This window comes from Artibeus jamaicensis, unplaced genomic scaffold (assembly GCF_021234435.1).
Source record: "Artibeus jamaicensis isolate MK-2021 breed Jamaican fruit bat unplaced genomic scaffold, CSHL_Jam_final contig_464, whole genome shotgun sequence".
Classification (NCBI taxonomy): domain Eukaryota; kingdom Metazoa; phylum Chordata; class Mammalia; order Chiroptera; family Phyllostomidae; genus Artibeus; species Artibeus jamaicensis.
The window spans coordinates 13,301,839-13,328,961 of NW_026521842.1; the positions used below are offsets into that span (position 1 = coordinate 13,301,839).

Here is a 27,123-nt window from a genome sequence, read left to right on the forward strand (position 1 = left end):
AGGGGCTGGAGCAGAAGGAAGTCAGGCTCCCAGGCCCATGTACAGAGCATGCATGAAGGAGAACTAGATAAGTATTGTTGTTTGTGGTAAACAAAAACAGTGGCTTTTTAAAAATAGACACAGTATCTGTAGTAGTTTTGTATTTTCACTTAGCACCCAGCAGACTGTCATAAGGTAGACATTCAGTGAATCTTTTCTAACTCGCCGACACTCCGTGCTGATCCTTTGCAGAAACCCAGTACGGCAGTGGAATATCTGGCAGCCCACCTCTCCAAAATCCATGGCCTGGACTGGCACCCAGACAGCGAGCACATTCTTGCTACCTCCAGTCAAGACAATTCTGTCAAGGTGAGTGGTACCCCGTTGGGGAAGTTGGGGAGCTGTCTTGGGGAGACAGCACTGTCCTCTGAAGGAAAGCTACAGGATGTTAGCATTATGTGTGTGTTTCAGGGGTTCATGTGCATCTTGGGGAGCTGAGCAAGTAAACCTGGCTAAGTAGACCAGCAGGAGTGAGGTAGTAGCATATATCTGATGTGGCTCCTGGACTTTGTTCCTTTCCCAGTGCGAAAGGAGGTCAGAAACAAAAGCTTTTAAAGGAAAAGACATTTACTGGTAAAGCAGTTGCCAGGAAGTCAGATTTCAGAAGGACTGGATCAGCAAAAAAACAAAACAAAAACAAAAAAATCCCCCCAAACCCCACAACAGATATGTGTATAAAGGAGAAAAGCCCACAGACTTGTTAAGGTTATCAAGTTTACAAGTAGTCCCTCGGGGGCGGAAAACCAGCAGTTTTCTCCGCATGATTATTGTATGGGCAAAATTATGACATCTTCAGACATCAGCATTGCAGAAGCCAGGAACAGGGTTGTTTCAGTAGAGTTTCTAACTTACAGGAAATGCTGAAGGTTTTGGTGACTCTATTATTTTTGGTTTATTTCAGAGTGTAGTGTTTCTTGCTGTTTGTGTTTCTTTTGATGGGGGTGCGGGGGATGTGAAGTGCCTCCGTGTCCGAAAGGATGCAGGGCACAGAGTCAGCCTTGTTCTATATTCTTCCCTGTGGTCAGGTCTGTGCCTGGAAGGACAAGAGATTGGACCACAGAGCTTTGCTTAGCAATTTTGTGATTCGGCATCATTAATTTAATGCTTTGTTTTATTCAAATAGACACGTACTTTTTGGTTTGGTCAGCAAAACTAGAATTCTATACTATGGCTTAGAAGTTAGCTTCTGTCTTGAGGCTTATAAATCTCCTAGGATTGTAATTTACTTTTATGTGCCAGAAGTGTTTTTTGTTTGTTTTGGATTTGGATTTTGTCCCCATACCCCTAACCTTTAAAAACTAAGGATTAATTTTGCTAATTGTCATGCCAGTCTTTGTAAATGATGTACACAGATGTACTTCTCTCTAACCTGAAAAGTCAACAACTCAAATGCATTCATAGTAATACTGTTGTACTTGTAGATAATTAACTAGGGGAGGTTGAACTTCGCTTTTGTTTGCTAGTTTTTCACATATGGACTTGATAGTAGGAAAGCATTGTAATTAACTAATTAAAAATCTGGAGAATGCCAAGCATACCTAATTATTTCTCATTTCCCTTCTTTTGTAAGTTGAGGGAGCAAGTTATAGTTTACCCTGTAGCCATCTGGGAAACCCAAAAGTAGTATAGAGGGAAAAGACATCTTTTAACAATTTTTTAACTTTGAACATGGGGCCTGAATTTGGCGAAAAGAAGTTGTCAGATGAACCAGAATTACCGCATGCCACCCTTTATGGTCGCTGTCTCCTCCAACACCGACTTCTGCCAGCCATGCTCTGTTCTCCATCTCGGTAGTTTTTGTTCCTTTGAGAATGTCATTAAAGTGGGATCGTGCAGTATGTAGCTTTTTGAGGTTGACTTCTTTCATTCAGCATAACATCTTTAAGATTTGTCCAAGTCATCTTAAGAATCAGTGGTTCTTATACCTTTTGTGCTACACTTTATTATCTATCTGTTGACTCACTGGATGACGTTTGGCTGTTTCCAGTTTTTGGTGGTTGTGAATGGAGCTGCTGTAACCATGCATGTATAGACTTTTTTGTGAGTAGAAATTTTCTGTTTTCTGGGACAGATGTTTAGGAGTGGGGTTGCTGGGTCTTAGAGTAGGTGTGTGTTTAACTTTTAAAGAAACTACCAAACTTTTCCAGATTTAGAGATGGGGGAAGGGAGGGAGAGAAACACCGATGTGTGAGAGAGACACATGGATCAGTTGCCTCTCATGTGCCCTCAACTGGGGACCTGGCCCACAACCCAGGCATGCACCCTGACTGGGAATTGAACCAGCAACCTTTTGGTCTGCAGGCCCGTGCTCAGTCCACTGAGCCACACCAGCCAGGGCATGTTTTTGAAAATAATTTTTAAAAACTTGAGAGAGAGAAATTGATTTGTTCCACTTATTGATGCATTCACTGGTTGATTCTTATATGTGCCCTGACCATGGATTGTATGTGCCCAAAACCCACAGCCTTGGCACTCAGGGATGATGCGCTAACTAACTGAGCTCACCGGCCAGGGTGAAAATAATTTCTTAATACCTTAGTAGTTCAGAGTTCCAGCCTTGGCCCTCCTGCCTTTGGTGCTCTGCCACCTTGGGCTTTCATGACAAGTACTCGAACTCTGAGTGTATTTGTCTCTGCATTGAGAGCACAGGCACCTCTAAGGTTGAGTTGTACCTGGCTCACCTTTGTGTAACTGCAACTTCAAGTTCTACAACTTTCATGTAGGAGTGGGTGAACGAGTGCGTGTGTGTGAGTGGGTTGGTGGGCACGCAGACCGTCACATAGCCACCCTTTTCCTGTGTGGCCTTGGGAAAGTTACGTGGTTTAGTAATTTAGCTTCTCCATTTGCAAAAAAGATTCATAACACCCATTATAGGGTTGTTGTAATGATTTAATGGGATAAAAACTTTAAACATTTGTCTGAAGTACAGTAAGTAGTCAGTACATTTCAGCTTTTGTTATTGGTTAAATTACCCTACTTGGTGTAAAAGTGATACATACAGGTTGAAAAATGTCACTCTCACCTTTTGGCTAGAGTGACATTTGTTGAACAGCAGGCTGGCAGGGATCTGCCCCAAGGGTGGTCCTCTTGAAGTCCGGAAGTTCTCCTGTAAAGTTTATAAATGGGAGACGGAGCTTTTCTTTGTCTCTGTCACAGTGCTGGGCCGTGGGTTCTAACTGAAATGCTCTGCTGAAATGCACCTTCAGGGCAGCGGTCCCCAGCCTTTTTGGTACCAGGGACCTGTTCCTTAGCTCATTCACCCGCCACTCACCTCCTACTGTGTGGCTCAGTTCCTAACAGGTCACGGACTGGTACCAGTCTGCGGCCAGGGCATTGGGGACCCCTGCCTCAGAGGACAAAACGCATTGAGTTCTTATTTCAGTAGTTGAGTTTATTTTTTAAGAGATTTTATGTATTTATTTTTAGAGAGAGGGGAAAGGAGGAAGAGAAGCATCGATGTGAGAGAGAAACATTGATCAGCCAGTTCTTATATGTACCCTGACTGGAAACCGAACCCGAACCCAGACACATGCCCTGACTGGGAATCAGACTGGTGACCTTTTGCTTTGTGGAATGATGCCCATCAAACTGAGTGAGCCACACCTGTCAGGGCAGTGGTTGAGCTTTTTAATGGCATTTATTTCACAGTTATCCTGCTTTCTTTCTTCCAGTTCTGGGATTACCGCCAGCCTCGGAAATACCTCAATATTCTCCCTTGCCAGGTGCCTGTCTGGAAGGCCAGATACACTGTGAGTGTGACCCCGTCTCACGCTGGGGGACTTCCATCTAGGCTCAAGGGCCCAAGGGCCATTTCTAACTTACTTTATGAGGCTGTTTTCTCTTTCTTTCTTGATTTAGGGGTGGGACCAAAGGTGGTCATGGTGGTATAAAAGGTGTTATCTAATTGTAGTTAAAAATTTGCCCTTGGAATGTTGGGTAGGAATCTGTACTAGCATTGCTCACCACAGCTAGACTGGGAAGCTAGGCCGTGTGAAGGTGGTCCGTAACGGCAAGGGAGGAGGGCGAGATGGAAGCAGAGGGCTGAGGGCTTGGGGTCAGTGGGTTGTGGTGGGAAGAGCTTTGGCTTTAGATTCAGAAGACCTGGGTTTGGGGCCCAGCATTGCTACTTAATTGTTTCCCCCAGCTTTCCTGAGCTATGATTACATGTGGCGTTGTGTAAGTTCCAAACGTGCAACGTGTTGATCAAAACAATTACTGCCTTAGTGTTAGCTAACACCTCCATCACGTCATGACCGTTCCTCATCACTTTCAGGTGTATAATACAGTGTTACTGTGTTTAGTCACTATACTGTGCGTTAGAGCCCCTGAACTTGATTGTGTAGCTGAAGTTTGTACCCTCTTCATGACGTCCCCTCTTCTTTCTCACCCCTCAGCCCTGGTAACTGCTATTCCACTTGCTGTTTCTATGAGTTCAGCTTTAAAAAATTTTTTTTATTGATTGATTTTACAAAAAGAGAGGAGGGAGGGAGGGAGAGGGAGAGAGAGAGAGAGAAACATCACCAATTTGTTGTTCCACACATTTATGCATCACTTGGTTGATTTTTGTATGTGCCCTGATGGGAATCGAACCTTGCTGCAACCTTAGCAGGTCAGGACAGTTGAGCTCTGCTCTACCAGCGCTGAGTTCTAAGCAGTTGAGCTCTGCCCCGCCAGAGCTGAGTTCAGCTCTTTTAGATTCCATGTATTAGTGATACAGCACAGTTATTGTCTTTTTGTCTGACTTATTTCACTTAGTGTACTGCCCTCAAGGCTTATCTCCACTGTGGTAAGTGGCAGTATTTCCTTCTTTCTCGTGGCTGAACAATATTCCATTGTGTGTGTGTGTGTGTGTATGTATGCATATATATATATATATATACATACACACACACGCGCGCGCGCACACACCACCCCCACGTTTTTATTCATTCATCCATTGATGGACACTTAAGTTGTTTCCATATCTTGGCTATTGTGAATAATGCTGCAGCGAGACATTTAATATTTGTGTGGCCTTGGACAAGCAACTTGATGTTTTTGAGCAGCGGTTTTCTCCTTTGTAAGATATGAATAATAATTTTCAGGATGCCTTCTTTTTTTAATTGTGAGAAAAGCCATCATTTTAAAGTGAGCAATTCAGTGGCACTTAGGACATGCACAGAACGCGCTCCTTTTGAAAAAATTGTGTATTATAAACCACAAAATGCTACAGATATAGGGGTATATTCAACCTCCAAACAATTTTTCTACTGCCAGTTTGATAGCTGCTGATCAGAGGTAATATATTTCTCTTAGAGTCAGTTTGCAGGGGAGCACAGAGACGAATGAAGCTTGTCCATTAAGGAGCGTGTCGCCCTGGGGCCTTGCGGAGTAGAGGAGAGTTTGGGTGTTAAGTGTAGCTTTTGCATCTGGGAACACTTACCAGCAACAGATGTTCTTTTTTTTTTTTTTTGTCTTTTTTGCTCGGGCCCCTCTCCCCGCACCCCTGACAGCTGTCAGCCTGGTCTCTATCTGTGAATCTGTCTTCGTTTTTCTTGTTAGTTCTTTTGTTCATTAGAATCCACATATGAGTGAAATCATACAGTGCTTGTCTTTCTGTGACTGGGTTATTTCACTTAGCATAATGCTCTGGTTGTTCTTATGAATTAAAACACTTCTCTGGATTAACATGTTTGCCTTAAAAAAATAAACAGAGAAGTCCAGGAGTGCTACCCAGAGGACAGGTGTTGATAAATGTGCTCTTAGGTGGGGATGGTTTATTCCGTAAAGAACAGTGTCTAATTATCAATCAGATGGGCTCCTTAGCTACCCAGCAGACTGGGTGTTGATAAGAAAAGCCGTCAGACCTCAAACTTAACTGGAAGGGTTTTGTTGAATAGCTGTGGTATTGGGGGCCGTGGGGAGGTTTTGTTTCAGGTGGATGCTATGCCCCTGATGCATGTCCATCAGACAGGAATTATGCTTGCTGCTCCGGGCTTCCCCCAAGGGCATCTTGTATGTGCACTCCAGGAGGGCACTCAATAACTCATAGAGGGAGCTGTGCGAGAGTGGCTAGGGTTTGAAACAGTGTGTTCCTGTGTGCAAGAGTCATTTGCTTATTTTAAAGATTTTTTGAAGTTCTTCACGTATTTGGCTTAGCTTTTTTTTTTTTTTTTTTTTTTTTTTTTACTTGATGTGGTCCCTCCCAGAAGCAAAGAAAAAGAAAAAGTTGATGTGATGATCAATTTTTGGCAATTGGAAAAATTTTCCCCGGTTGGATTGGGACCTTCCTTCCAGCATCCAATTTGTTCTAGGAAAGAATTCCATGTTAGTTACTGACACAATATTCCCTGGAATAATCACCTGCTTTTCCCTTTCTTGCCATAGCCTTTCAGCAATGGATTAGTGACTGTGATGGTTCCCCAGCTGCGGAGGGAGAACAGTCTTCTCTTGTGGAACGTCTTTGATTTGAACACCCCAGTCCACACCTTTGTGGGGCACGATGATGTGGTTCTGGAGTTCCAGTGGAGGAAGCAGAAGGAAGGTGAGTGCGAGCTAGGACCGCCGCCTGATGTCCTCTGGAGCCCTGTTCAGCAGCGCTCGGTGAGGGTTGGCTCTGTGATCCAGTGAGGAGGGCGTCAAAACGGGGCTGGGTTTTAGGAATGAGAGAATCAGGGGTCTGCCGCCTTTAATCACAGGTGAATAAAGGGGTGTGTGGGCTGTGATTCTTCTCCTGAGTTTCCTGTTCTCTTAGGTACACTCTGTAGTCTTTCCCCTGTGTGGAACTGGTCTGTACAGAATTGATAGACTTGCTTTTGGATCATTTCTAAGGCTGAACACTCTGGGGTCACTACCCTCAGAAGCTTCTGGCAGTAGTTCCTTGCCACTCTGTTGGCGGGGAAGACCGGAGGTCATCACTGCCCACCACAAAGTCCTGGTCTCATCACAGTTACATCATAGTATTTTACCTCCCATCCCCTTGAAGATCAGTCTGGTCAAATGACATGCTTTGAACACGAAACATGAAATGTCATGTGGTCTCTTCTGGGTTGAAGTATTAATAGCCAGTGTGCAATTACATGCTCTCATCGCCTCTGCCGAGGCAGCTGGTGAAACTCCAGGTGGAAATGCTCCGATAAGGAGTGAGGATGACGTAGATGGTAGAGATACAAGAGTGTACATGAAATCCTCCCTGTAAAGCTACTGGGATGTGGGGTTGTTTGTTATTGCAGCTTAATCAGCTGGCCCTCACTAATGCGGGGTCAGAAGTACAATGGAGTTAGAAAGCCCTCTGCCTCAGTTTCTCCACCAGCGCAGCTTATGGTTGTAGTTGCGGCCTCTCTTTTCTTGAGATCTTCCTGCCACGCTCTCTAAACGTTTTACAGAAGTCTATTTCTTGGTCTTTCCAGATTGTAGAAGGAGAGCCAGGCGGTGGAGTGGTGTGACTTGTCCAGAGCCCAGGATTGGTCTCTGGTAGACCTGGGCTTAGAGAAGTTGTCTTCAGACCCTAGCTTGTTTGTGACGCTCACAAACCTCTTCCAGGATTTTTTTTAAAACAACAGCCATTAAGTCTTTTTTTTTTAATTGTTGGCACCCAGGGTTATTTTTGAAAGGACTCTTGATCATCCTCTTAGTTTTCCTATCTTTATTTCTGTAATCTCTCTTGCTTCTAGAAACATGAGTCTGCTTGGTCTTTACCCCATTAATTTGCATGCTTGACTTTGGCTTTCAACTTATTCTCGTGCATTTTGCCCTAGTGGACAGATGATGTTATTGCCCTACGGTCCGGCAGGGAGAGGTTGGACCGTAGATTTGGATCGAAATGAAAAGTGTGGAGGACTTCCACCAAGGTGGAGGCGTAGGTGGAAACACTTTGCCTTCTTGCACAACCAAATCTAAAAACAATAAAGTTTTAGCAACAATAAATGCAGCTCAGCCACAGAAAATTGAACAATTCGAAGTCTGACAACAACGAACTGCTCAGCTAAACCGGTGAGAGGGGCAGAGCCAGCAGCGGAGCAGGTTGGGCAAAAAAGATCCCCCGACCCTGGCACGCAGCCAAGGGTGTGGATCCCAGGCGTGGGGTAGCAACGGGTGGACACAGTGAAGGCGCGGGGTGGCTGGCTGACCACGGTTGCGCATTTGCACGCAGATAAACCAGTGAAAGGATGAGCATTGAGACAGACGGCGCAGGCCCCAGCGCAAGACGGCAGGCTGACCATGGTTGCACATTTGCATGCAGATAAACAGGTGGGGGGGGGGCGCAAGCGGTGAGGCAGACGGGTTGGGAGGGAACGGAGAGGACCGCCAGTGCTCTCTCTCTGACCCCGCCCCCACATACAGCTTCACAAACCAGCAACCTGGGTGGCCCCACCCTGGTGAACACCTAAGGCACCTCTCCCGAAACGTAACAGGCGCGAACAGATCAAAACATGGCTCAAGAAGAACTCAGAGCCCCAGAGCCGATAAATCTAAGCGAACAAGAAATTGCCAACCTATCAGAGGCACAGTTCAAACACTGGTGATCAGGATGCTCACAGAACTGGTTGATTGTAGCCATAAATTAGAGGAACATATGAAGGCTAAACTAATTGAAATGAAGGAAGTGCACAGGAAAACAATAGTAATGGAAAGGAAACTGGGAATCAAATCAAGAGAGCAGACCAGAAGGAAGAAAAAATGACCAAACAAAAAAATATGAAGAAACAAGAATTCAAAAAAAATGAGGAGAGGCTAAGGAACCTCCAGGACATCTTTAAACGCTCCAACATCTGAACTGAATTATAGGGGTACCAGAAGGGGAAGAGGAACAGCCACGAGTGGAAAACTTATTTGAACAAATAATGAAGGAGAACTTCCCCATTCTGGCAAAGGAAATAGACTTCCAGGAAATCCAGGAAGCTCAGGGAGTCCCAAAGAACTTGGACCCAAGAAGGAACACACCAAGGCACATCATCATTACATTAGCCAAGATTAAAATGAAGGAGAGAATCCTTCATTTTAGCAGCAAGAGATAAGGGGACAGTCACCTACAAAGGACTTCCCATCAGACTGTCAGCTGACTTCTCTAAAGAGACTTTGCAGGCAAGAAGAGGCTGGAAAGAAGTATTCCAAGTCATGAAATCCAAAGACCTACATCCAGGATTGCTCTATCCAGCAAAGCTTTCATTTAGAATGGAAGGACAGATAAAATGCTTCTCAGATAAGATCAAGTTCAAGGAGTTCATCATCACCAAGCCCTTATTATATGAAATGTTAAAAGGACTTACCTAAGAAAAAGAAGATAAAAAATATGAACAGTGAAAAGACAGCAAACTCAGAGTTATTAAGAACCACACCTAAAACAAAAGCAAACTAAGAGGACAGCTAAATCAGGAGTGGAAACATAGAAATGAAGATCTCAAGGAGGGTTAGCAACAGGGGAGTGGGAGAAGGAGAAGGGGGGAGAAGGTACAGAAAATAAGTAGCACAGACGGTAGATAGAAAATAGATAGGGGGAGGGCAAGAATAGCATGGGAAATATAGAATCTAAAGGACTTGAGACACATGGTCATAAACTAAAGGGGGGGAATGGTGGTGGAGGGGTGTGCAGGGTGGAGGGAAATGAAGGGGGGAATAGAACAAATGTAATGGCATAATCAATGAAAATAAATAAATAAATAAATAAATGAAAAGTGTTTAGTAACCAGTTTTCAGTTATCTATATCTATATGCCAGTGGGATGAATTGTGGAAATTGGGACTGTCTAGCCAGTAGTGAAGTTTTGAGTACAAATTATAGGTGTTCTATTAAATTCCTTTTTATTGTTAAATATATCATCCATCTAGAAAATTTCATAAAACACATAGAATTTAAAAAAATAATTATAACGTGAAAATCTCTGTAACCACAGCCAAGGTCAAGAAAAAGAACATTGTTGGAACTCCAAAAGATTTCTGATTACAATCCCCTCTCCTCCAGAAGTAAACATTATCCTAATGCTTATTGTATAGTGATTTGTTTTTATCTTTTTAGCTTTACCACTCATTTTTGCATTTCTCAAAAATTTTTTTTTCAATTTATTTTTTATTTTTTATTGATTATGCTGTTACAGTTGTTCTATTCCCCCCCCTTCATTCCCCTCCACCCTACCCACCCCGTCCCCACCATTACCCCCCTTTAGTTTATGACCATGTGTCTCAAGTTCTTTAGATTCTATATTTCCCATGCTATTCTTGCCCCCCCCATCTGTTTTCTGTCTACTGTCTATGCTACTTATTTTCTGTACCTTCTCCCCCCATCTCCTCCTCCCATTCCCCTGTTGCTAACCCTCCTTGTGATCTTCATTTCTATGTTTCCACTCCTGATCTCGCTGTCCTTTTAGTTTGCTTTTGTTTTAGGTGTGGTTGTTAATAACTGTGAGTTTGTTGTCCTTTCACTGTTCATGTTTCTTTAACTTCTTTTTCTTAGATAAGTCCCTTTAACATTTCATATAATAAGGGCTTGGTGATGGTGAACTCCTTGAATTTGATCTTATCTGAGAAGCACTTTATCTGTCCTTCCATTCTAAATGAAAGTTTTGCTGGATAGAGCAATCTTGGATGTAGGTCTTTGGATTTCATGACTTGGAATACTTCTTTCCTGCCCCTTCTTGCCTGTTAAGGTCTCTTTTGAGAAATCTGCTGACAGTCTGATGGGAAGTCCTTTGTAGGTGACTGTCCCCTTAGCTCTTGCTGCTTCTAGGATTCTCTCCTTCATTTTAATCTTGGCTAATGTAATTATGATGTGCCTTGGTGTATTCCTTCTTGGGTCCAAGTTCTTTGGGACTCCCTGAGCTTCCTGGATTTCCTGGAAGTCTATTTCCTTTGCCAGATTGGGGAAATTCTCCTTTATTATTTGTTCAAATAAGTTTTCCACTGGTGGCTGTGCCTTTCCCCCTTCTGGTACCCCTATAATTCGGATGTTGGAGCGTTTAAAGATGTCCTGGAGGTTCCCTAAGACTCTCCTCATTTCTTTGAATTCTTGCTTCTTGACTCTTTTCTGTTTGGCCATTATTTGCTTTCTTCTGGTTCACTCCATTGATTTGAGTCCCGGTTTCCTTTTCATTGCTGTTGGTTTCCTGTGCAATTCCATTCATTTCAATTAGTTTCGCCTTCATATGTTTGTCTAATTTGTGGCTATAATCAACCAGTTCTGTGAGGATCCTGATCACCAGTGTTTTAAACTGTGCATCTGAGAGTTTTGCTATTTCTTCATGGCTTAGATTTATAGGCTCTGGGGCTTTGAGATCTTCTTGAGGCATTTTTGGTCTGTTTGCTCCCGTTAAGTATGAGGAGCAGAGCCTCGGACTCCCAGGTCGCTGGGTTGTGACTGTGTATGTGGAGGCGGGGTCAGAGCGAGGAAATGGCGGCCCCCTCTGCTGTTTCTCGCAGCTGCGTGACGCGCAGAGCCTTACGTTGTTCACTGGGGCAGGGCCACTTGGGTCGCTGGATTATGACGCTGTACGTGGAGGCGGAGTTAGAGCGTGGAAATGGCGGTGCCCTCCGCTGCCCCTTGCCGCTGGGGCTGCTGGCTCTCGTCCAATCGCCCACTCCCTTGCTTGTCTATCCACACACGATTGCGCGACCACAGTCAACCCACAGCCCTGCTCCCTCGCTGTTTCCCCGCGATTGCTTGCTGAGTTGCCCACCAGGTCCAACCCTGCGCCTGGATTCCGCGTGCCTGAGTACGTCTGACTGAGCCAGCTGCTGCTTTCGCCCCTCTTACCGGTCAGGCTGAAGAATTTGTTGTCATCAGACTTCTGAAAAGTTCATTTTTCTGTGTTCTGGCTATTTTTTCTGTTGCTATTATTGAGTTGTCTCTAAACTTGGTTGTGTGAGGAAGCACACAAGCATACATAGGAGGCGTCTCCACCTATGCCGCCATCTTAGCGGAAGTCTCAAAATTGTTTAGGTTTGCTTGTTTTTTAACCTTTTATGAATATAATCATCCTTCATGTATTCTTGTATTTTACTTTTCATATTTATGGCCATATCTTCTTTGTTTTTACTGGACCACCTAAAGCTTTGGTTCCGGTTCTCACTGCGATGCAGGAGCTCGCAGAGAGGTGGAAGAGAATCGGAACGTTGTGGCCAGGGGAAGAGGGAGCTTCCTGAGGGAGGTGGCAGCCCTTGGTTTCAGGTATTGCTGAAGGATTAACATGCAGCATTGGGAACAGCACTTAACTGTGCACCAAGGAAGCCACATAACCATGAAGAGAGGAGTTCCAAAGCCAGATAGAGGATAGAAGCTAGATTATAAGTAGCTGAAGAGGCAGTAGGACTGGTTTTGTGAATGAAGGTGCCTCCAAAGGCAAGGAGTAGGCTAGGCTGACTGGCACAGGCTGTTGCCCTCTCTGTTTGAAGGCAAGGAGAAGACACGGGAAAGGGAGTATGTGGCATAGCAGTGGCCATTGGGAATGAGATGGAATTGGCCACAGGCACAAGTAGAGGAGTTGGGTTTAGAAAGGACTTAGGTATAACTTTTCTTCAAAGTCAGGGGCATGAAAAGAGGCCAGATGGGCAATAAGAAAGTTGTTGCCATGAACTTGAGTCTAGATGGTGGAACTTATAACAGGCTCAGAGTCAATTCTGTCTTGCTTGGTTTGCACAGGGGCATAGTAAAACGCTGACTGAAGGCAGTGACAGAGAAGGAAAGGGACTTTTGTCCCTTATTCACCCTGTTTACCTTGGACAGACCATGGTCTCTGTTTCCTCAGTATCCCATCTGTAAAATGAGGGAATTGGCAGGGGAGGGAGAGGGAATTGGGTGAAATTGGTTCTAAATTCTTTCCTTCCTGAAGATCTGTGGAGATTCTAGATAATTACCTGACGTGTCCTGATCCTTCATAAAGCACTCTGAGCCTTTCAGAATAACCTTCTTTTGACCAGACCTGATATGTGAAAATATAATTTGGCCAACTCAGAATGTTAAAGATTTATTTTACAAAGAGATGCATACATCTTTTTACCAAAAATTATTTTAAACAGTAAGATGTCGTGATGCATTTAAAACAGTTTATTTTACAAAAATTTTATTCATCCCTGGCTCCTCTGGAGCATATGAAAGAACATTTGTGGAGGTGAAAGTTTAATGTGACATTAAACCCCAGCATCGCTCTTCGCCTGCTAATCTGCCAGTTATTATTTCACTGCACTTAAGTTTCTGCTCAGACGTGACCTCCTCAGAGAGTCCTGTCTAAAAATAGCTCCCCCATCCGTCTATGCTGTGTGTTTTTTAATAACACTCTCACTACCAGAGATTTTATTATATATTTATTTGCTTGTCTCTTTCTACCATTGGAATGTGAGATCTATAAAGACAGAGATTGTTGTATCCCTGCTATAGTCCTAGTGGCTAGAACAGTGCCTGGCGTATATATGTTCAATAAATATTTGTTGAATGGATGGATGAATGAGTGACTCTCACTCCATTGCAACCTACAGCAAAATTGGTATTGAATCCAGAAAAATTTCCAGGATTTTTATTTGGTGATTTCTAGGGTCCAAGGACTACCAGCTGGTTACATGGTCCCGAGATCAGACCTTGAGAATGTGGCGGGTGGATTCCCAGATGCAGAGGGTATGTATTCATTGCTGTTGTGGAGGAATGTAACCGGATACAGTGCAGGCTTAAAAAAAATACAAAATGTGTATTTATGGAAGTTAGAGGATACTGGATAGGTATTTAATATATACTTGCCGGTTGGCCCAGCAGCTTATGCATGCCACACTGAGGCTTTGAGGTCTTCAAGAGCCAACTTCAGTATTCAGCACTTAAAGGCTGAAAATCCTGAATGTCTTTTCATCTTGTGTTCTGGTATAAGATGGTGTGGGTAGCATATGGAGCAAATGGCCTGTGGGCTTCATTTCTTTGTCTTCTAAATGGGCTAGGAAGTTCACCCAGTGTTTAGAGCCTTCTGAGTCCATCAGTGACACCTGTTCTATGAAGCCTTTTCCAATTTGTGCCCCATAGGTCGTATCTGTTTTTTATATGAACCACATGGTACCTGGTATGAACTGCTTTGCTCTGCCTCATCTCAGGATTCTGTCTTCCCATTTGGTGGCTGCATTTCTGAAGGCAGGACCCAAGAGTCACTTGTATTGCCTTCCCCACAGTCTGTATAGAATGGATAGAAAATGCTGGGTAAAATTTGCAGCACTGCTTAGTACGAAGCCATTCTTGAGCATTTTGGTCAATTATCACCCTGTTGCCTTTTAAATCTATTTGCTCCAAAAAGCACCATTTGCTCTACATGCTCTGAAGGTTATGATATTTTTTGGGTTCACTGAATAACTCCAGCAAGGCTTAGAATTTAAAATAATGTTTTCTGAGGCTTGCGTAAACTATGAACAGGATGAAAAATTCCAGGGTAGAATAATAGAGTCTTTTCTCCTATATATTTAACCAGAGAGAGTTGGCGATGGATAAAACCTATATTGATTGTATCAGTTTTTGTCTGACAAATCTATCCTTTGCGATTCCCCTTTTTAAGTCAGAACTTTAACCACGTATGATAATCATTTCCACTGGCTTCTCTAGACCTAGATCTTCTACCCTGTGTTGCAGCTTTGTGCAAATGACATATTAGATGGTGTTGACGAGTTCATCGAGGGCATTTCTCTTCTGCCGGAACCAGAGAAGATCCTTCACACTCAAGACACGGAGCATCAGCACAGCTCAAGCCACGGAGAGGAAGAAGGTAATTGGTTGCACTGATGTTTTAGAGGAGGGGCCCTCTATGCAGTTCAGAGCTGTAAGAGATACCTGAGAGCTGCTCTCTGACTCAGTATTAAAGATGCTTCCAACAATTGAACCGCTCTCTCTTGCTAGTCTTTTTTAAAAAATATATTTTATTGATTATGCTATTACAGTTGTTTTATATCCCCCCTTCATTCCTCTCCACCCTGCACACCCCCTCCATTTCCCCCACCATTCCCCCCTTTAGTTTATGACCACATGTCTCAAGTTCTTTAGATTCTATATTTCCCCTACTATTCTTGCCCTCCCCCCATCTATTTTCTATCTACCATCTATGCTACTTATTTTCTGTACCTTCTCCCCCCTTCTCCTTCTCCCACTCCCCTGTTGCTAACCCTCCATGTGATCTTCATTTCTGTGGTTCACTCCTGATCTAGCTGTCCTCTTGGTTTGCTTTTGTTTTAGGTGTGGTTGTTAATAACTGTGAGTTTGCTGTCCTTTCATTGTTCATCTTTTTTTTATCTTGCTAGTCTTAAAGGAAGATCCCCTGAGCAATCTGCTGGAAGAGAAGAAATCATATCAACCAGGACTGCCTCAGACTCTGCAACAGGAGTTCTCCCTGATCAACGTGCAGATCCGGAATGTCAACGTGGAGGTACTCCAAGCTTAATGTGTGGATCATGCGGATGGCAATTGTTGGGAGAAGGGACTATTTCAGCTATGATTTCAGCTAGCAAATAGCTTTGTTGCTCTAACAGAGAAGTCTCTCTCTTTATGTTTTTATTTCCTAGATTTTCTAAAGAGACTGATGTTTTACAAATGCAGATATTTTTTTCTAACCATATTACTTTCTCATAAGATGAACTAAGGGATTAACTGATGGGCATGTGTCATAAAATCTTAGATGCTCCAACACCCCCTTTTACTATATGTGAAGATACTTAGATCCCGGAGGGCTTAGCGATTTGGCAGGTGACTGGTGAAGTTAGTGGCAGGGCTGAGTTTGGAAGTGAACCCTCCTGACTCATCAGGGCTTTTTGTGCTTTGTTGTCCAATCTTCCCTTAAAGCTGGTATATCTTTGATGATTTAGATTCATAGTACGAATCTGTAGTAAGTGACCAAACCTCTTTGTTCACTTCACACATGGAGAGGTTTACTCTTTTCCTTTTGGGCAGATATCGAAATTCTTTGCTTCAGAGGATTGTCTCTTTCTCTATAAAGGAGTTTGAAAACTTAATTAGTTTTTCTTTTGCCCAGATTTAATTAACAGTAGTCGTAGATATGTACACTTACAAATCATCTCATTCGGCCTTTAAAACAACTCTTCACTGAGTGCTTTTTGTCCCCACTTTACCGACGAGGAAGTGGAGACACTACAAGGTGAAATGACTTGTCCAGTGTCAGCAGCTGTTTGGTGGAGGAGGTAACATTTGGACTCAGGTCCCAGGATTTGCCACACATGTGACTCTTTTCACTGTGCCCTACATGTCTTCTCTAGTTGGCAGCACAAGAAATGGAAAGAGATGAAGGATTCTTAGATTAATTGGTTATCTATATCAACTCAGTTTATACACCCTTGTCCCAGCTGAAAACAGTGTGGATACCTGGTGATCTAGTTTAAGAAGGACATCTTGATTCCCAGGAGTGCTTTTTAAAAATTACTGTGATATAATTCACGTACCATAATTAACCCTTTAAAGTGTATAGTTTAGTGGCTCTTAGCGCATTCACAGGTTGTGCAGTTATCACCACTGTCTAATTCCAGAGCATCCTCACCAGCCCAGAGGAAACCCTGTGTCCATTAGCAGCTATTCCCCACCCTCTGCTCTCCGCAGCCCGGGCAGCCACTAATCCGGCCATTGTATGGATTTTTCCAAGGAGTTCTTTTTAAATTGAGTTAGGTGTTTAACTTCTTCCTGCTCTATTTTCCTTTCTCAAAATAGTATGTTTCAGTCTACCTCACAACTTTAGGATGAAGCTTTAAGTCAGAATTTTTCGAACTTACTAATTTGGTGCTGGGGGGCTGGGTGGAGGTGGCAGAGGATATGGGGCAAGAAATGGAAATGGAAAAAAATAATAAAAAAGTAAATGAATTTTTAAAAAGAGGGAAATAAATTGGTGCCGAAATTAATGAGTTGTCCAAATCTTCCAAATTAACTTGTTTTTAGAGATTCTGCCTTCATCTTCAGAGATTGAAGGAACTAAGAGCATTCAGTTAGTGAATTTAAGTCCATTTGTACCTGAAGACCCTTTCTGGTGCGTCTCCAGAACAGTTGTCGATTTGTCCGTTGCAGATGGACGCAGCGGACAGGAGCTGCACGGTGTCGGTGCACTGCAGCAACCATCGTGTCAAGGTGCTAGTCAAGTTCCCCGCACAGTACCCAAACAATGCTGCCCCCTCCTTCCAGTTCATCCATCCCACCACCATCACGTCCACGATGAAAGCCAAGCTGCTGAAGGTGGGGATCTGCGTTCACTTACTCTCCTTGCTGTTTGTAAGAAAGCTCTGCCTGTGAGCATGAGTACCTGAGTCGAGTAGCAGAGTTGAATGAAAGTCATCTGTCCTGACACACTGCAGTGTTAACACTTGCTGTTCATTTTGTGTGGAATACATTAGAGCACTGGCTCTTGACCTTTTTGGGTCATGGGCACTCTTTGAATGTCTGATGAAAACCATGGACCCTTCCCAGAAACGTGCACAATGTTACATATAATTTTGGAAATATTAGATATGAATAATATGCAGTTCTATAATTATGTACAAACTGTTCAGAGATCTCATTAAAACTAAGTATCAATCCCAGCTTAAGAGCCTTGTAATGCAATTTCATTTACCTGGAAACAACATGCAAAATGTATTATGAAGATAAAAGATATTTTATTTTATTATTATTATTTTTTTATCCTCACCCAAGGATATTTTCATTTGCTTTTTTTAGAGAGAGAGAGGGAGATAGAGAGGAAGGAAGAGAGAAAAACATCAGTGAGAGAGAAGCATTGATTGGTTGCCTTCATACACTCCCATACCAGGGATCCATGCTGAGATGGGGGATTGTACACGTCGGACTGGGGGTCACACATGCCTCTATCTGGACCAGGGATAAACCTGCAACCCAGGTGTGTGCCCTGACCAGGAATCAAACCCATAACCTCTTGGTTATGGGACTGTGCTCCATCCACTCAGCCACACTGGCTGGGGCAAGAAAAGATATTTTATAATCAGGGGGAAAAAAAGCACGAGGTCATTTAAAAAAATCCAGTCCATAAAAAGAGACAGTGCTATCCTCAAGGGACCCCGAGTGTGTGAAAGGATGGCAGTGCTGAGTGGAGGAGGTACAGCCCAGCCTCTGGTCTGTACCCTGCAGGTTCAGAAAGTCGACTTGTCAGTTCATGCAGAGCGAGTCAGGCAGAATTCCTGAGAAAGCCCCACGGGCTGGGACGACATGCCCTCTTCAGTGCGAGCAGCATCACGTGTGAAGTAACTGAGTTGTCCTGACAAAACCAAGTTCGCTGAAAGCTGTTCACTTTTGGCCTGATTTGTCTCATATGTACTTTATCTTCTTGGAGTATGATCTGTAATAAAATTTTTATTTTATTTTTCAATTAGATTTTATATTCAATGTTGTTTTTTGTAGTTTCAGGTATACAGCATAGTGGTTATACAGTCACACACTTTACAAATCGTTCCCCCTGGTATTTCAAGTATCCGTCTGACACTGTACCTAGTTATGTAGCCAAGACATTTTTCAGGTATCGTAAGGATCTCTGAAATGCTAATTACTCAGGTTTTGTGGTAGTTGACATTTTGTACTTGGAATTTGAATATTTCATTGTCTTATTTAGACATACAAAAAACAGATTTTTCTTTTAGTTATAAAAATGATAGGATTAGTAGTGTCTTTAAAGTTGGATTTTGCTGGTGTGGCTCAGTTGGTTGAATCATTGTCTCGTAACCCGGAAGGTCTCCGCCCAGTCAGGGCACCTGCCTAGGCTGTAGGTTCAGTCCCCAGTTGGGTGTACGAGAGGCAACCGATTGATGTTTCTCTCCCTCTCTCTCCCCCTCTCTAAAATCAATAAGCATGTCCTCAGGTGAGGATAAAAATAAATAAAAATTTTTAAATGTTTAAGGGTTGAATTTAGTGCTTTCTAGTAGAGATATAATGTGTGCCACATATAATTTTAAAATTTCTAGTAGCCACACATAAAAATTTTTAAGTAGGAGGTTAATTTCAATAATATTTTTACTTAATCTAATATACCCAACGTATTAGTATATCAACGTGCAATCAACATGAAAATTAACATTATTGAGATAATATACACTTTTTGTATGAAGTCTTCCACTTGGTGTGAATTTCACACTTAACAGCACAGCTCAGCCCCGACAGCCACACTCACAGGCTGGGCGTGCCCGTGTAAGTGATGATGTCCATGTTGGGCAGCATGGGTCCAGTCTACATGCCTGTCTTCATGTGTGTATGTCAATTTGTATGTACAGCATGTGCTTTAAAAGGATGGGGTTTGTATTTTTTTAATATTTTATTTATTTATTTTTAGAGAGAGGGGAAGGGAAGGAGAAAGAGTGGGAGAGAAACATCAGTGTGTGGTTGCCTCTCATGTGTCCCCTTTTTGGGACCTGGCCCGCAACCCAGGCATGTGCCCTGACTGGGAATCGAACCAGTGACCCTTTGCTTCACAGGCCCATGCTCAATCCACTGAGCTACACCAGCCAGGGCAGGATGGGGTTTGTATTTTTAAACAACCAAAAAAATAATACGTTACAACTTTCACTAATGCGGAATCTGTTCCCTTGGCTTATATGAGTATGTATCACTCAGAGCAATTTTCAGTTCAGCCCAGAGGGTATTACTTCTACAGTACTGAGATTTCAGTACCTGAGCAGGGCAGGGGAGGAGGAAAGGAGGGGAAGTCACTACAAACAGAGTATTCATTCCATCGCTAGCAACGTGCCCTCTCAGAACCAGCGTGTGTGCCTGCCTTGGCTGGGGACGGGGCTTCCTGAAGTGGGCTCAGAAACGAACCTTCTCCCTGAGCCTGTGGAGGCGGAAAGTAGGGGGTTGTGTGGGAAGCCTCAGGCACGGCCGCGTTCCAGTCTGCCGGTGTCTTCAGTGCTTCCGACTGCTTCGAAAAGTAGAAGTAAATCAGGAGAAGGTATGTTTGTTGTTCTTGATCTCGTTTTGTGCCTTTTCCAGATCCTGAAAGACACCTCCCTACAGAAAGTGAAACGCAACCAGAGTTGTCTGGAGCCCTGCCTGCGCCAGCTCGTCTCCTGTCTTGAGTCTTTCGTGGTGAGGTTCTTATGCCAGCCTGAGCTCTGGTGTTTTGTTTCGTCCCTTCCTCCCTTAGCGCCTGGGCACTCTGGTGTGTAATAACAGACCTTTACTTTGTAATTCAGCCCCGAGACAGGTTTTTAGTCTGTTGGTTTTTACATTTCAGAATCAAGAAGACAGTGCCTCCAGCAACCCCTTTGCACTCCCAAACTCTGTCACACCACCCTTACCCACGTTTGCCCGGGTAACCACCGCCTATGGGTCATACCAGGATGCCAACATTCCCTTTCCTAGGACTTCGGGGGCCAGGTTCTGTGGAGCAGGTTGGTCTCTTTTTGGTTCTCTGATTCTAGACTTTTTAAAAACTATTTTATTTATTTATTTTTAGAGAGTGGGGAAGGGAGGGAGAAGAAAAGGGAGAGAAACGAGCAAAAGATATTACTTGTCTCTCGCATGCCCGTAAGTGGGGACCTGGCCCACAACCCAGGCGGGTGCCCTGACTGCGATTGAACTGGCGACCCTCTGGTTCACAGGCCAGCACTCAGTCCACTGAGCCTCACCAGCCAGGGCTCTGACTCTAGGTTTTGAGAGAGAACAATTTTTCTTCATTTTTTGAAGAAAAGACAGAATTACTGTCTTGATGAGTGAGAATTTGAGCTTACTCAGAGTCCTGATTCTCGGTAGGGAACAGATCCCCTAGCCGGGGGATGTAAAGTGCTTGTGAAGACTCTTCACACCCCATACATCCCGTCTCTCCTGGGTCCTGGAGATTCTGATCTTGGTCCTTGTTAAGTATGGCTGCAGTCATGGGCCTCTGCACCTCACAGAAATGTGTTCTGTCCTTCAGGTATATTGAAATAGACAAAAGATTGACCAGTGCTGCCTTAGGATACCCCACGTCTAACTCACTGACCTTCATGTGCACATGTGATTCTTCTTTGTCAGGGTACCTGGTGTATTTCACAAGGCCTGTGACGATGCATCGAGCAGTGTCTCCGACAGAACCTACTCCGAGGTGAGTCTGGGGATACAGATGTAGGCCACATTCATTCATAAAGTGGGTGGACACCTGAGTGACCCACTCAGTGGTGGGAGTGACCACTGAGTTTGTCTTTGGACAACTTATTTTATCTTTAAGTATTAGGTATTTTAGTAAATACCTCTTAGATTTATTTGGGAAAGATAAGATTCATTAAGTTGCAAGTAAGCTTTCTACTGTGAAGTTATGACCAAACCACTAGAAGGAATAGCTTGATAAAAGCTGTTGTCAAAATAAGGCAAAGTTTCTTTTTCATGTGCTTTTCCCTGTTGCTAAAGTGTTAGTTGAGCATTAAATACAATGAGAAGAATAGTAAGTGAGCGTACAGAGCCCCCAGCAGTAACAAGCCACTGCTGCCATGACTGCAGTGTGTTCACGTGCTTTTTAACTGTGTGAGTCATTTGTGGGAAAAACCCAAACGATAAGGGAGTTTTAAATTAAATTACGAAAGCTCTTCTCTTTTTTTTTCAAACTCATCCCAGGGAAAGCCGCTGTTAATAGATTAACGTATGTGTTTTCTGTTTAGTCTTCATTACTTTTCTCCCTTTTTTGAGAGGCAATCTAGTGTAGCCAGTGGGAATAAGGATTTTAGAGAGAGAGGGAGAGGGGAATATCAGCGTGAGAGAGAAACATCAATTGGTTGCCTCCTGTACACACCCTGACCGGGGACCGAACCTACAACCTAGGTATGTGCCCTGACCGGGAATGAAACGCATGACCTTTTGGTGCACAAATGATGCTTCAACCAGCTGACCCACCTGGCCAGGGCATCTTTGTAGGTTTATGACCGGAGGACTGTGCTTAATTTTCCTCAACAATAATTGGGGATGATAATGGCACCTACCTCTTTTACTTTGAAGATTAAATAAGTAACTACATTTCTTCTTCTTACTACTTTTTGAAAAAAAGTTTTTAATAGTCTTATTGACATGTAATTCACAGGGTATACAGTTGACCCATTTATTTTATTTTTATTTTATTCATTTTTAAAAAAATTTTATTTATTTATCTTTAGAGGGGAAGGGAAGGAGAGAAGGAGAGAAATATCAATGTGTGGTTGCCTCTCGTGAGTCCCCTGCTGGGAACTGGCCTGCAACCCAGGCATGTTCCCTGAATGGGAATCAAACTGCGATCGTGTGGTTCACAGGCCCACGCTCAATCCACTGAACTACACCAGCCAGGGCCAGTTGACCCATTTAAAGAGTGTAATTGAGTGGCTTTTAGTATGTTCACAGATATGTGCAGCCATCACTACAGGCGAATTCTAGAACATTTTAATTATTCCAGAAAGGAACTTTGTGTCCCTTAGCTGTCACTCCTCCCCCCAAGTCCCCTATTCTTTCAGCCCTGGGCACATGCTATTCTACTTTTGGTCTATAAATGTGCTCATTCCAGACATTTCATATAAATGAAATCATTCAAGATGTGGTCCTTTGTGAATGGTTTCTTTTATCCGGTATAGTGTTTTAAGGATCATACATATTATAGCATGTATCAGTACTTTATTTTTTTGCCAAATATTCATACATCTATGTACCACATTTTATTTATCCATTCATCAGTCAGTGGGCATTTGGGTTATTTCTACTTTTTGGGTACTATGAATAATGCTGCTATGAACATTTGTATACAAGCTTTTGTATAGATGTACATTTTTGTTTTACTTGGGCATTACCTAGGAGTAGAATTGCTGGATTATATGGTAAAGGTTTTTTTTTTTTTAATTTAATAAACTTTATCATTTAAAGCACTTTTACATTCATAATAAAATTGACTGGGAAGTATAGAAAGTTCTCATATGTCCCTGTTCCCTTCACCCCACACACACAACATCCCTCATAGTACTGGTTTTTAAATTTTAAATATGGTAAGTCATATACCATAGACTTCTGGTTCTACAATATGGTGACCATGATAACTTCTAAACCCTTCTGCTACAAACACCTGGATGTATTGGTGTGACATTTTAGGACACTTAGGAATAAATAGCTGAACTAACAAGAAAGGAGATTGAGTCAGGTGCGTGAGTGCTGCTGTCCTGGGAGTTTGCCAGTCTCTGCAGTAACCCAGGCAGATGAGACCTTGGCCCTGCAAGAACTAGGAGTTAAGTGCTGGAGACCCCTTACATTACACTGGGCTCCTTGTGTGAAAGATTGGACTGGAAAACAATCACTCTCAAAGGAAAACAAAAATACATCTATGTCTGAACTTCAGATCAGAGGGGGAAAATGTTCCTATTAGAAGGTTTTTCATGCTAACAGTATTTTTTAAAAGATTTTATTTATTTATTTTTAGAGAGGGGAAGGGAAGGAGAAAGAGAGGGAGGGAAATATTGTATGGTTGCTTCTCACGTGGCCCCTACTGGGGATGTGGCCCACAACCCATGCGCCCTGACTGGTAATCGAACTGTGGACCCTTTGGTTTGCAGCCCACAATCAATCCACTGAGCTACACCAGCCAGGGCCTAACAGTGTTTTATTGAGTTAAAATTTACAGCACGAAATTGTGAAGTGTGTATCTTGATGACCAAGCACTCAGATCAAGACACAGAGCATTGCCTTCACTCTGAAACTTCCCTGGTCACTTTGCCCAGAGGAAACTGCTACTCTGACTTCCATCATGGTCATTTACTTTTGCCTCTGCTTGAATTTCATCTAAATAGGCTGCAGCATGTGCTATTTTAATTTTATTTTTATTGTTTATGCTGTTACAGTTCCCACTTTTTCTCCTTTCCTCACCTCTGTCCAGCCCCACCTTTTCCCCTCCCTAAGCCAGTCCCCATATTGTTGCTCGTGTCCACCTGTTGTGCATAAATGTTCTTTGGTTAATCCCTCCACCATCTTTTATTTTGTATGCCCTTCCCCTCAACCCCACCCAGCATGTGCTATTTTATGTCTGGCTTATTTTGCTCAACTTAATGTTTTTGAAATTGATCCTCATTATTGCATGTACCCATAGGTTCATTGAATGAAAATAATACAGTTTGTTTATTCACACATTTATTTTCTTTTATGGATGTGTGTATTAATTTCTGGACCTAAGGAGTCACATCCCTGGGTCATAGGATAGTTGTATGTTTAATTTTATTAGAATTGCCAAAAACAAGTCCGTGCCCAGTGTTTGTATTGTACCATTTTACATCCCACCGGCAGTGTTCTAGAGTTCTGGCGGCTCCACATCCTTTCCAAAACTTGGTATTTTTAATTGTTTTAACTTTAGCCATTGTGGTAGGTGTATCGGATTATCTCCTGTGGCTTTAATTTGCATTGCCTCTTGTGATGACTGGCGATGTTGAGCCAGGTTCGTGTGCTAATTGAGCATCTGGGTATCTTTCGAAATGTGCCTGTTCAACTATTTTGCCCATTTTTGGACTCTTTGTTATTATTCATTAATTTTAAGTTTTTAAAAATGATTTTATTTATTTATTTGTAGAGATGGGAGGGAAGGGCTAAACAGAGAGAGAGATAGAGAGAGAGAGAGAGACATCCATGTGTGAAAGAAACATCGGCCAGTTGCCTCTCACTCCCCCAACCAGGGAACTGGTCTGCAACTCAGGCATGTGCCTTGACTGGGAATTAAACCATGACCTTTTGGTTTACAAGCTGATTCTCAGTCTACTGAGCCACACCAGTCAGGGTTTATTATTTATTTATGGTGGTTTTTCATTTTGGTCAAGTCCTTTGCTAGATGTATACATTGATTTTCTTTTAATCTGTGGCTTGTCTTTCTCCCTCCTTAGTGATTTTTGATGAATAGCATTTTAAATTTTTATAAAGTCCAATTCATAAGTTTTTAAATCTTATGGTTAATGCTTTTGTGGTCTGTCAAAAAAAATATTTGCCTACCCCAAGGTCATGAAACTATTCTTCCATGTTTCCTTTCAAAGGGTTATAGTTTTAAATTTCTCATTCAAAATCTATAATTAATCTCAAATTAATTTTGATAAGAACTAGAAGTCAAAGTTTCATTTTTTTTCAGTAGAGGTGTATCATTGAGCCAGCGCCATTTACAGAAAAGATTTTTCTTGTCTCATTGTGCATTGCTATACTTGTTGAAAATCAGTTGTTCATGTTTGTGGATTTATTTCTGGATCTTTTTTCTTTAACCAGTTGGTCTCTTCTGATGACAATACTACTCCTACTATAGCTTTATATACTAAGTCTTCCAATCTAAGTCCTCCACGTTTATTGTTTTTATTTAGGATTGTGTTGGCTATTCTAGGTCCTTTACATTCCTATAAAAGATGTGATCAGCTCATTGGTTTCTATGATAAAGCTCAAATTTTGATTGGAATTATTTTGACTCTAGATCAGTTTGGAGAAAATCGATACCTAAACAATATGTAATTTTCCAGTCCACTAACATAGAGTACTTTCCTGTTGTCTTGGGTCTTCTTTAATTTCTCTCAGCAATATCCCCTATTTTGTATTTTCAATGCACATTTTTTAAATTAAATTTGTTTCTAGGTATTTGATGTGTTTTGATGCTATTGTAAATTAAATTTTTTAAATGTTTATTTTCCAAGTGTTTGCTTCTAATATATAGAAATATAGTAGGTTTTTGTAGATTGACTTTGTATGTAAATTAATGTACTAGTTTTAGTAGTTTGTAGATTCCTTTGAATTTTTTATGTTTGTGTATATAATCAGAGAAGCATTCTCTGCTTCTGCAGATAAAATGTTTTTCAGTTCCAAAAGTTCTCTTTGGTTCTTTTTTGAAGTTTCCATTTTCCCCCATTTTATCCATCTTTTCTTCTGGTTTCATCAAGCACTAAGAACAGCACTACTTAGAAATGTGGAGAGATTGAAGCCAGTGTGGATAATGTTGCATTTTCAACCACAGATCTCTCTCGGCCTTGTCTGCTTATCATACTGGCTTGATTGCGCCAATGAAGATCCGCACAGAGGCCCCTGGGAACCTTCGTTTATACAGTGGGAGCCCCACTCGCAGTGAGAAAGAGCAGGTCTCCATCAGCTCCTTCTACTACAAGGAGCGGGTAAGCAGCAGAGCCACAGCCCCTGATTCTCATCCCTTCCCCGGATTCTTCTTTGTCTTCCTGCCTGCCACGCTCAGCAGCTAAATTAGTAATCTCCTCTTGTCTTTCACTTTCATAAATAGTTTTTTAAAGAAAGACCATTGTTTGGTGCCTTTCCATTGGTTTTAACTGCTGTAAATTGTGGGAGTGATGGTTGTTCTTATAATCCATAGTCTTCTCTCCATTTAATCCTGTTTTTGTCATCCCCATTAATTAAGTTGATTCTCATGCTTTCAGATAGAATAATTTAGCTTCAGGTCTTCCTTGGTATTCCAATCTTTGTCAACAACTTAAGGGGTATTTCTGAAGGTTTAGGATCTTGATATATTTGGAACTTCATATCTGTGAGAAATTTTAAAGTCGATCTCTAAGAGGTTTTATAGTTTTCCTAAGTCTACACTGAAGTACCCATTTGAATGGACCATTTCATGTAAAAATCATCTGAACCTGTCCTTTCGTTCCTGGGTTCTCAAAGAACTCATCATCCCTCAAGCATATGAAGCTGCCAGAAGCCTTTAGTGACAGCAGTGGTGATGTTGGCAGAGCGTAGGAAGGACTCTGAGAACTCGTTCTCGTGAGATGGAGAGCCTGGCTGAAACGGGCTTTTAACTGACATGGTGTTTGAGCTACTCAGAAACTCGTTTCTTAGGGATTCTTTGTTGTTTTCCTCCACTAATTAAGAACTAATGGCCCTGGCTGGTGTAGCTGAGTGAATTGAGTGCGGACCTGTGAACCACATGATCGCAGTTCTATTCCCAGTCAGGGCACATGCCTGGGTTGCAGGCCAGTTCCCAGCAGGGGACTCACGAGAGGCAACCACACATTGATATTTCTATCTTCTCCTTCTCTTCCTCTCTAAAATAAATAAATAAAATCTTTTAAAAAAAAAGAAATAATGGATTGACTTCCATTAAAAATTTTAAATTATTTTTCTAGTAAGTGTTGGAGGTGTCTTCACTTTGCACATACTGTCTGGTCTTGGTTCACACTGATGGTTGGCCCTCTCGGACATTGTCATCTG

At 42.4% G+C, this 27,123-nt stretch overlaps 1 protein-coding gene across 4 annotated transcripts in view; it reads left to right on the top strand.

The window, feature by feature from the left end:
• WDR59 (WD repeat domain 59) overlaps positions 1 to 27,123 on the top strand; it is a 126,228-nt gene that overhangs the window by 38,249 nt on the left and 60,856 nt on the right. For 3 of the 4 annotated variants that reach the window (XM_053666598.1, XM_053666597.1, XM_053666599.1), the window contains exons 8-18: positions 232 to 348; positions 3,711 to 3,788; positions 6,406 to 6,562; positions 13,538 to 13,617; positions 14,605 to 14,737; positions 15,267 to 15,391; positions 17,032 to 17,196; positions 19,951 to 20,046; positions 20,195 to 20,351; positions 20,974 to 21,043; positions 25,910 to 26,063. In XM_053666598.1, coding sequence (XP_053522573.1) covers positions 232 to 348; positions 3,711 to 3,788; positions 6,406 to 6,562; positions 13,538 to 13,617; positions 14,605 to 14,737; positions 15,267 to 15,391; positions 17,032 to 17,196; positions 19,951 to 20,046; positions 20,195 to 20,351; positions 20,974 to 21,043; positions 25,910 to 26,063 — 1,332 coding nt within the window. The remainder of the gene's footprint in view (positions 1 to 231; positions 349 to 3,710; positions 3,789 to 6,405; positions 6,563 to 13,537; positions 13,618 to 14,604; positions 14,738 to 15,266; positions 15,392 to 17,031; positions 17,197 to 19,950; positions 20,047 to 20,194; positions 20,352 to 20,973; positions 21,044 to 25,909; positions 26,064 to 27,123) is intronic. The other variant, XM_053666600.1, reaches the window with a different exon arrangement.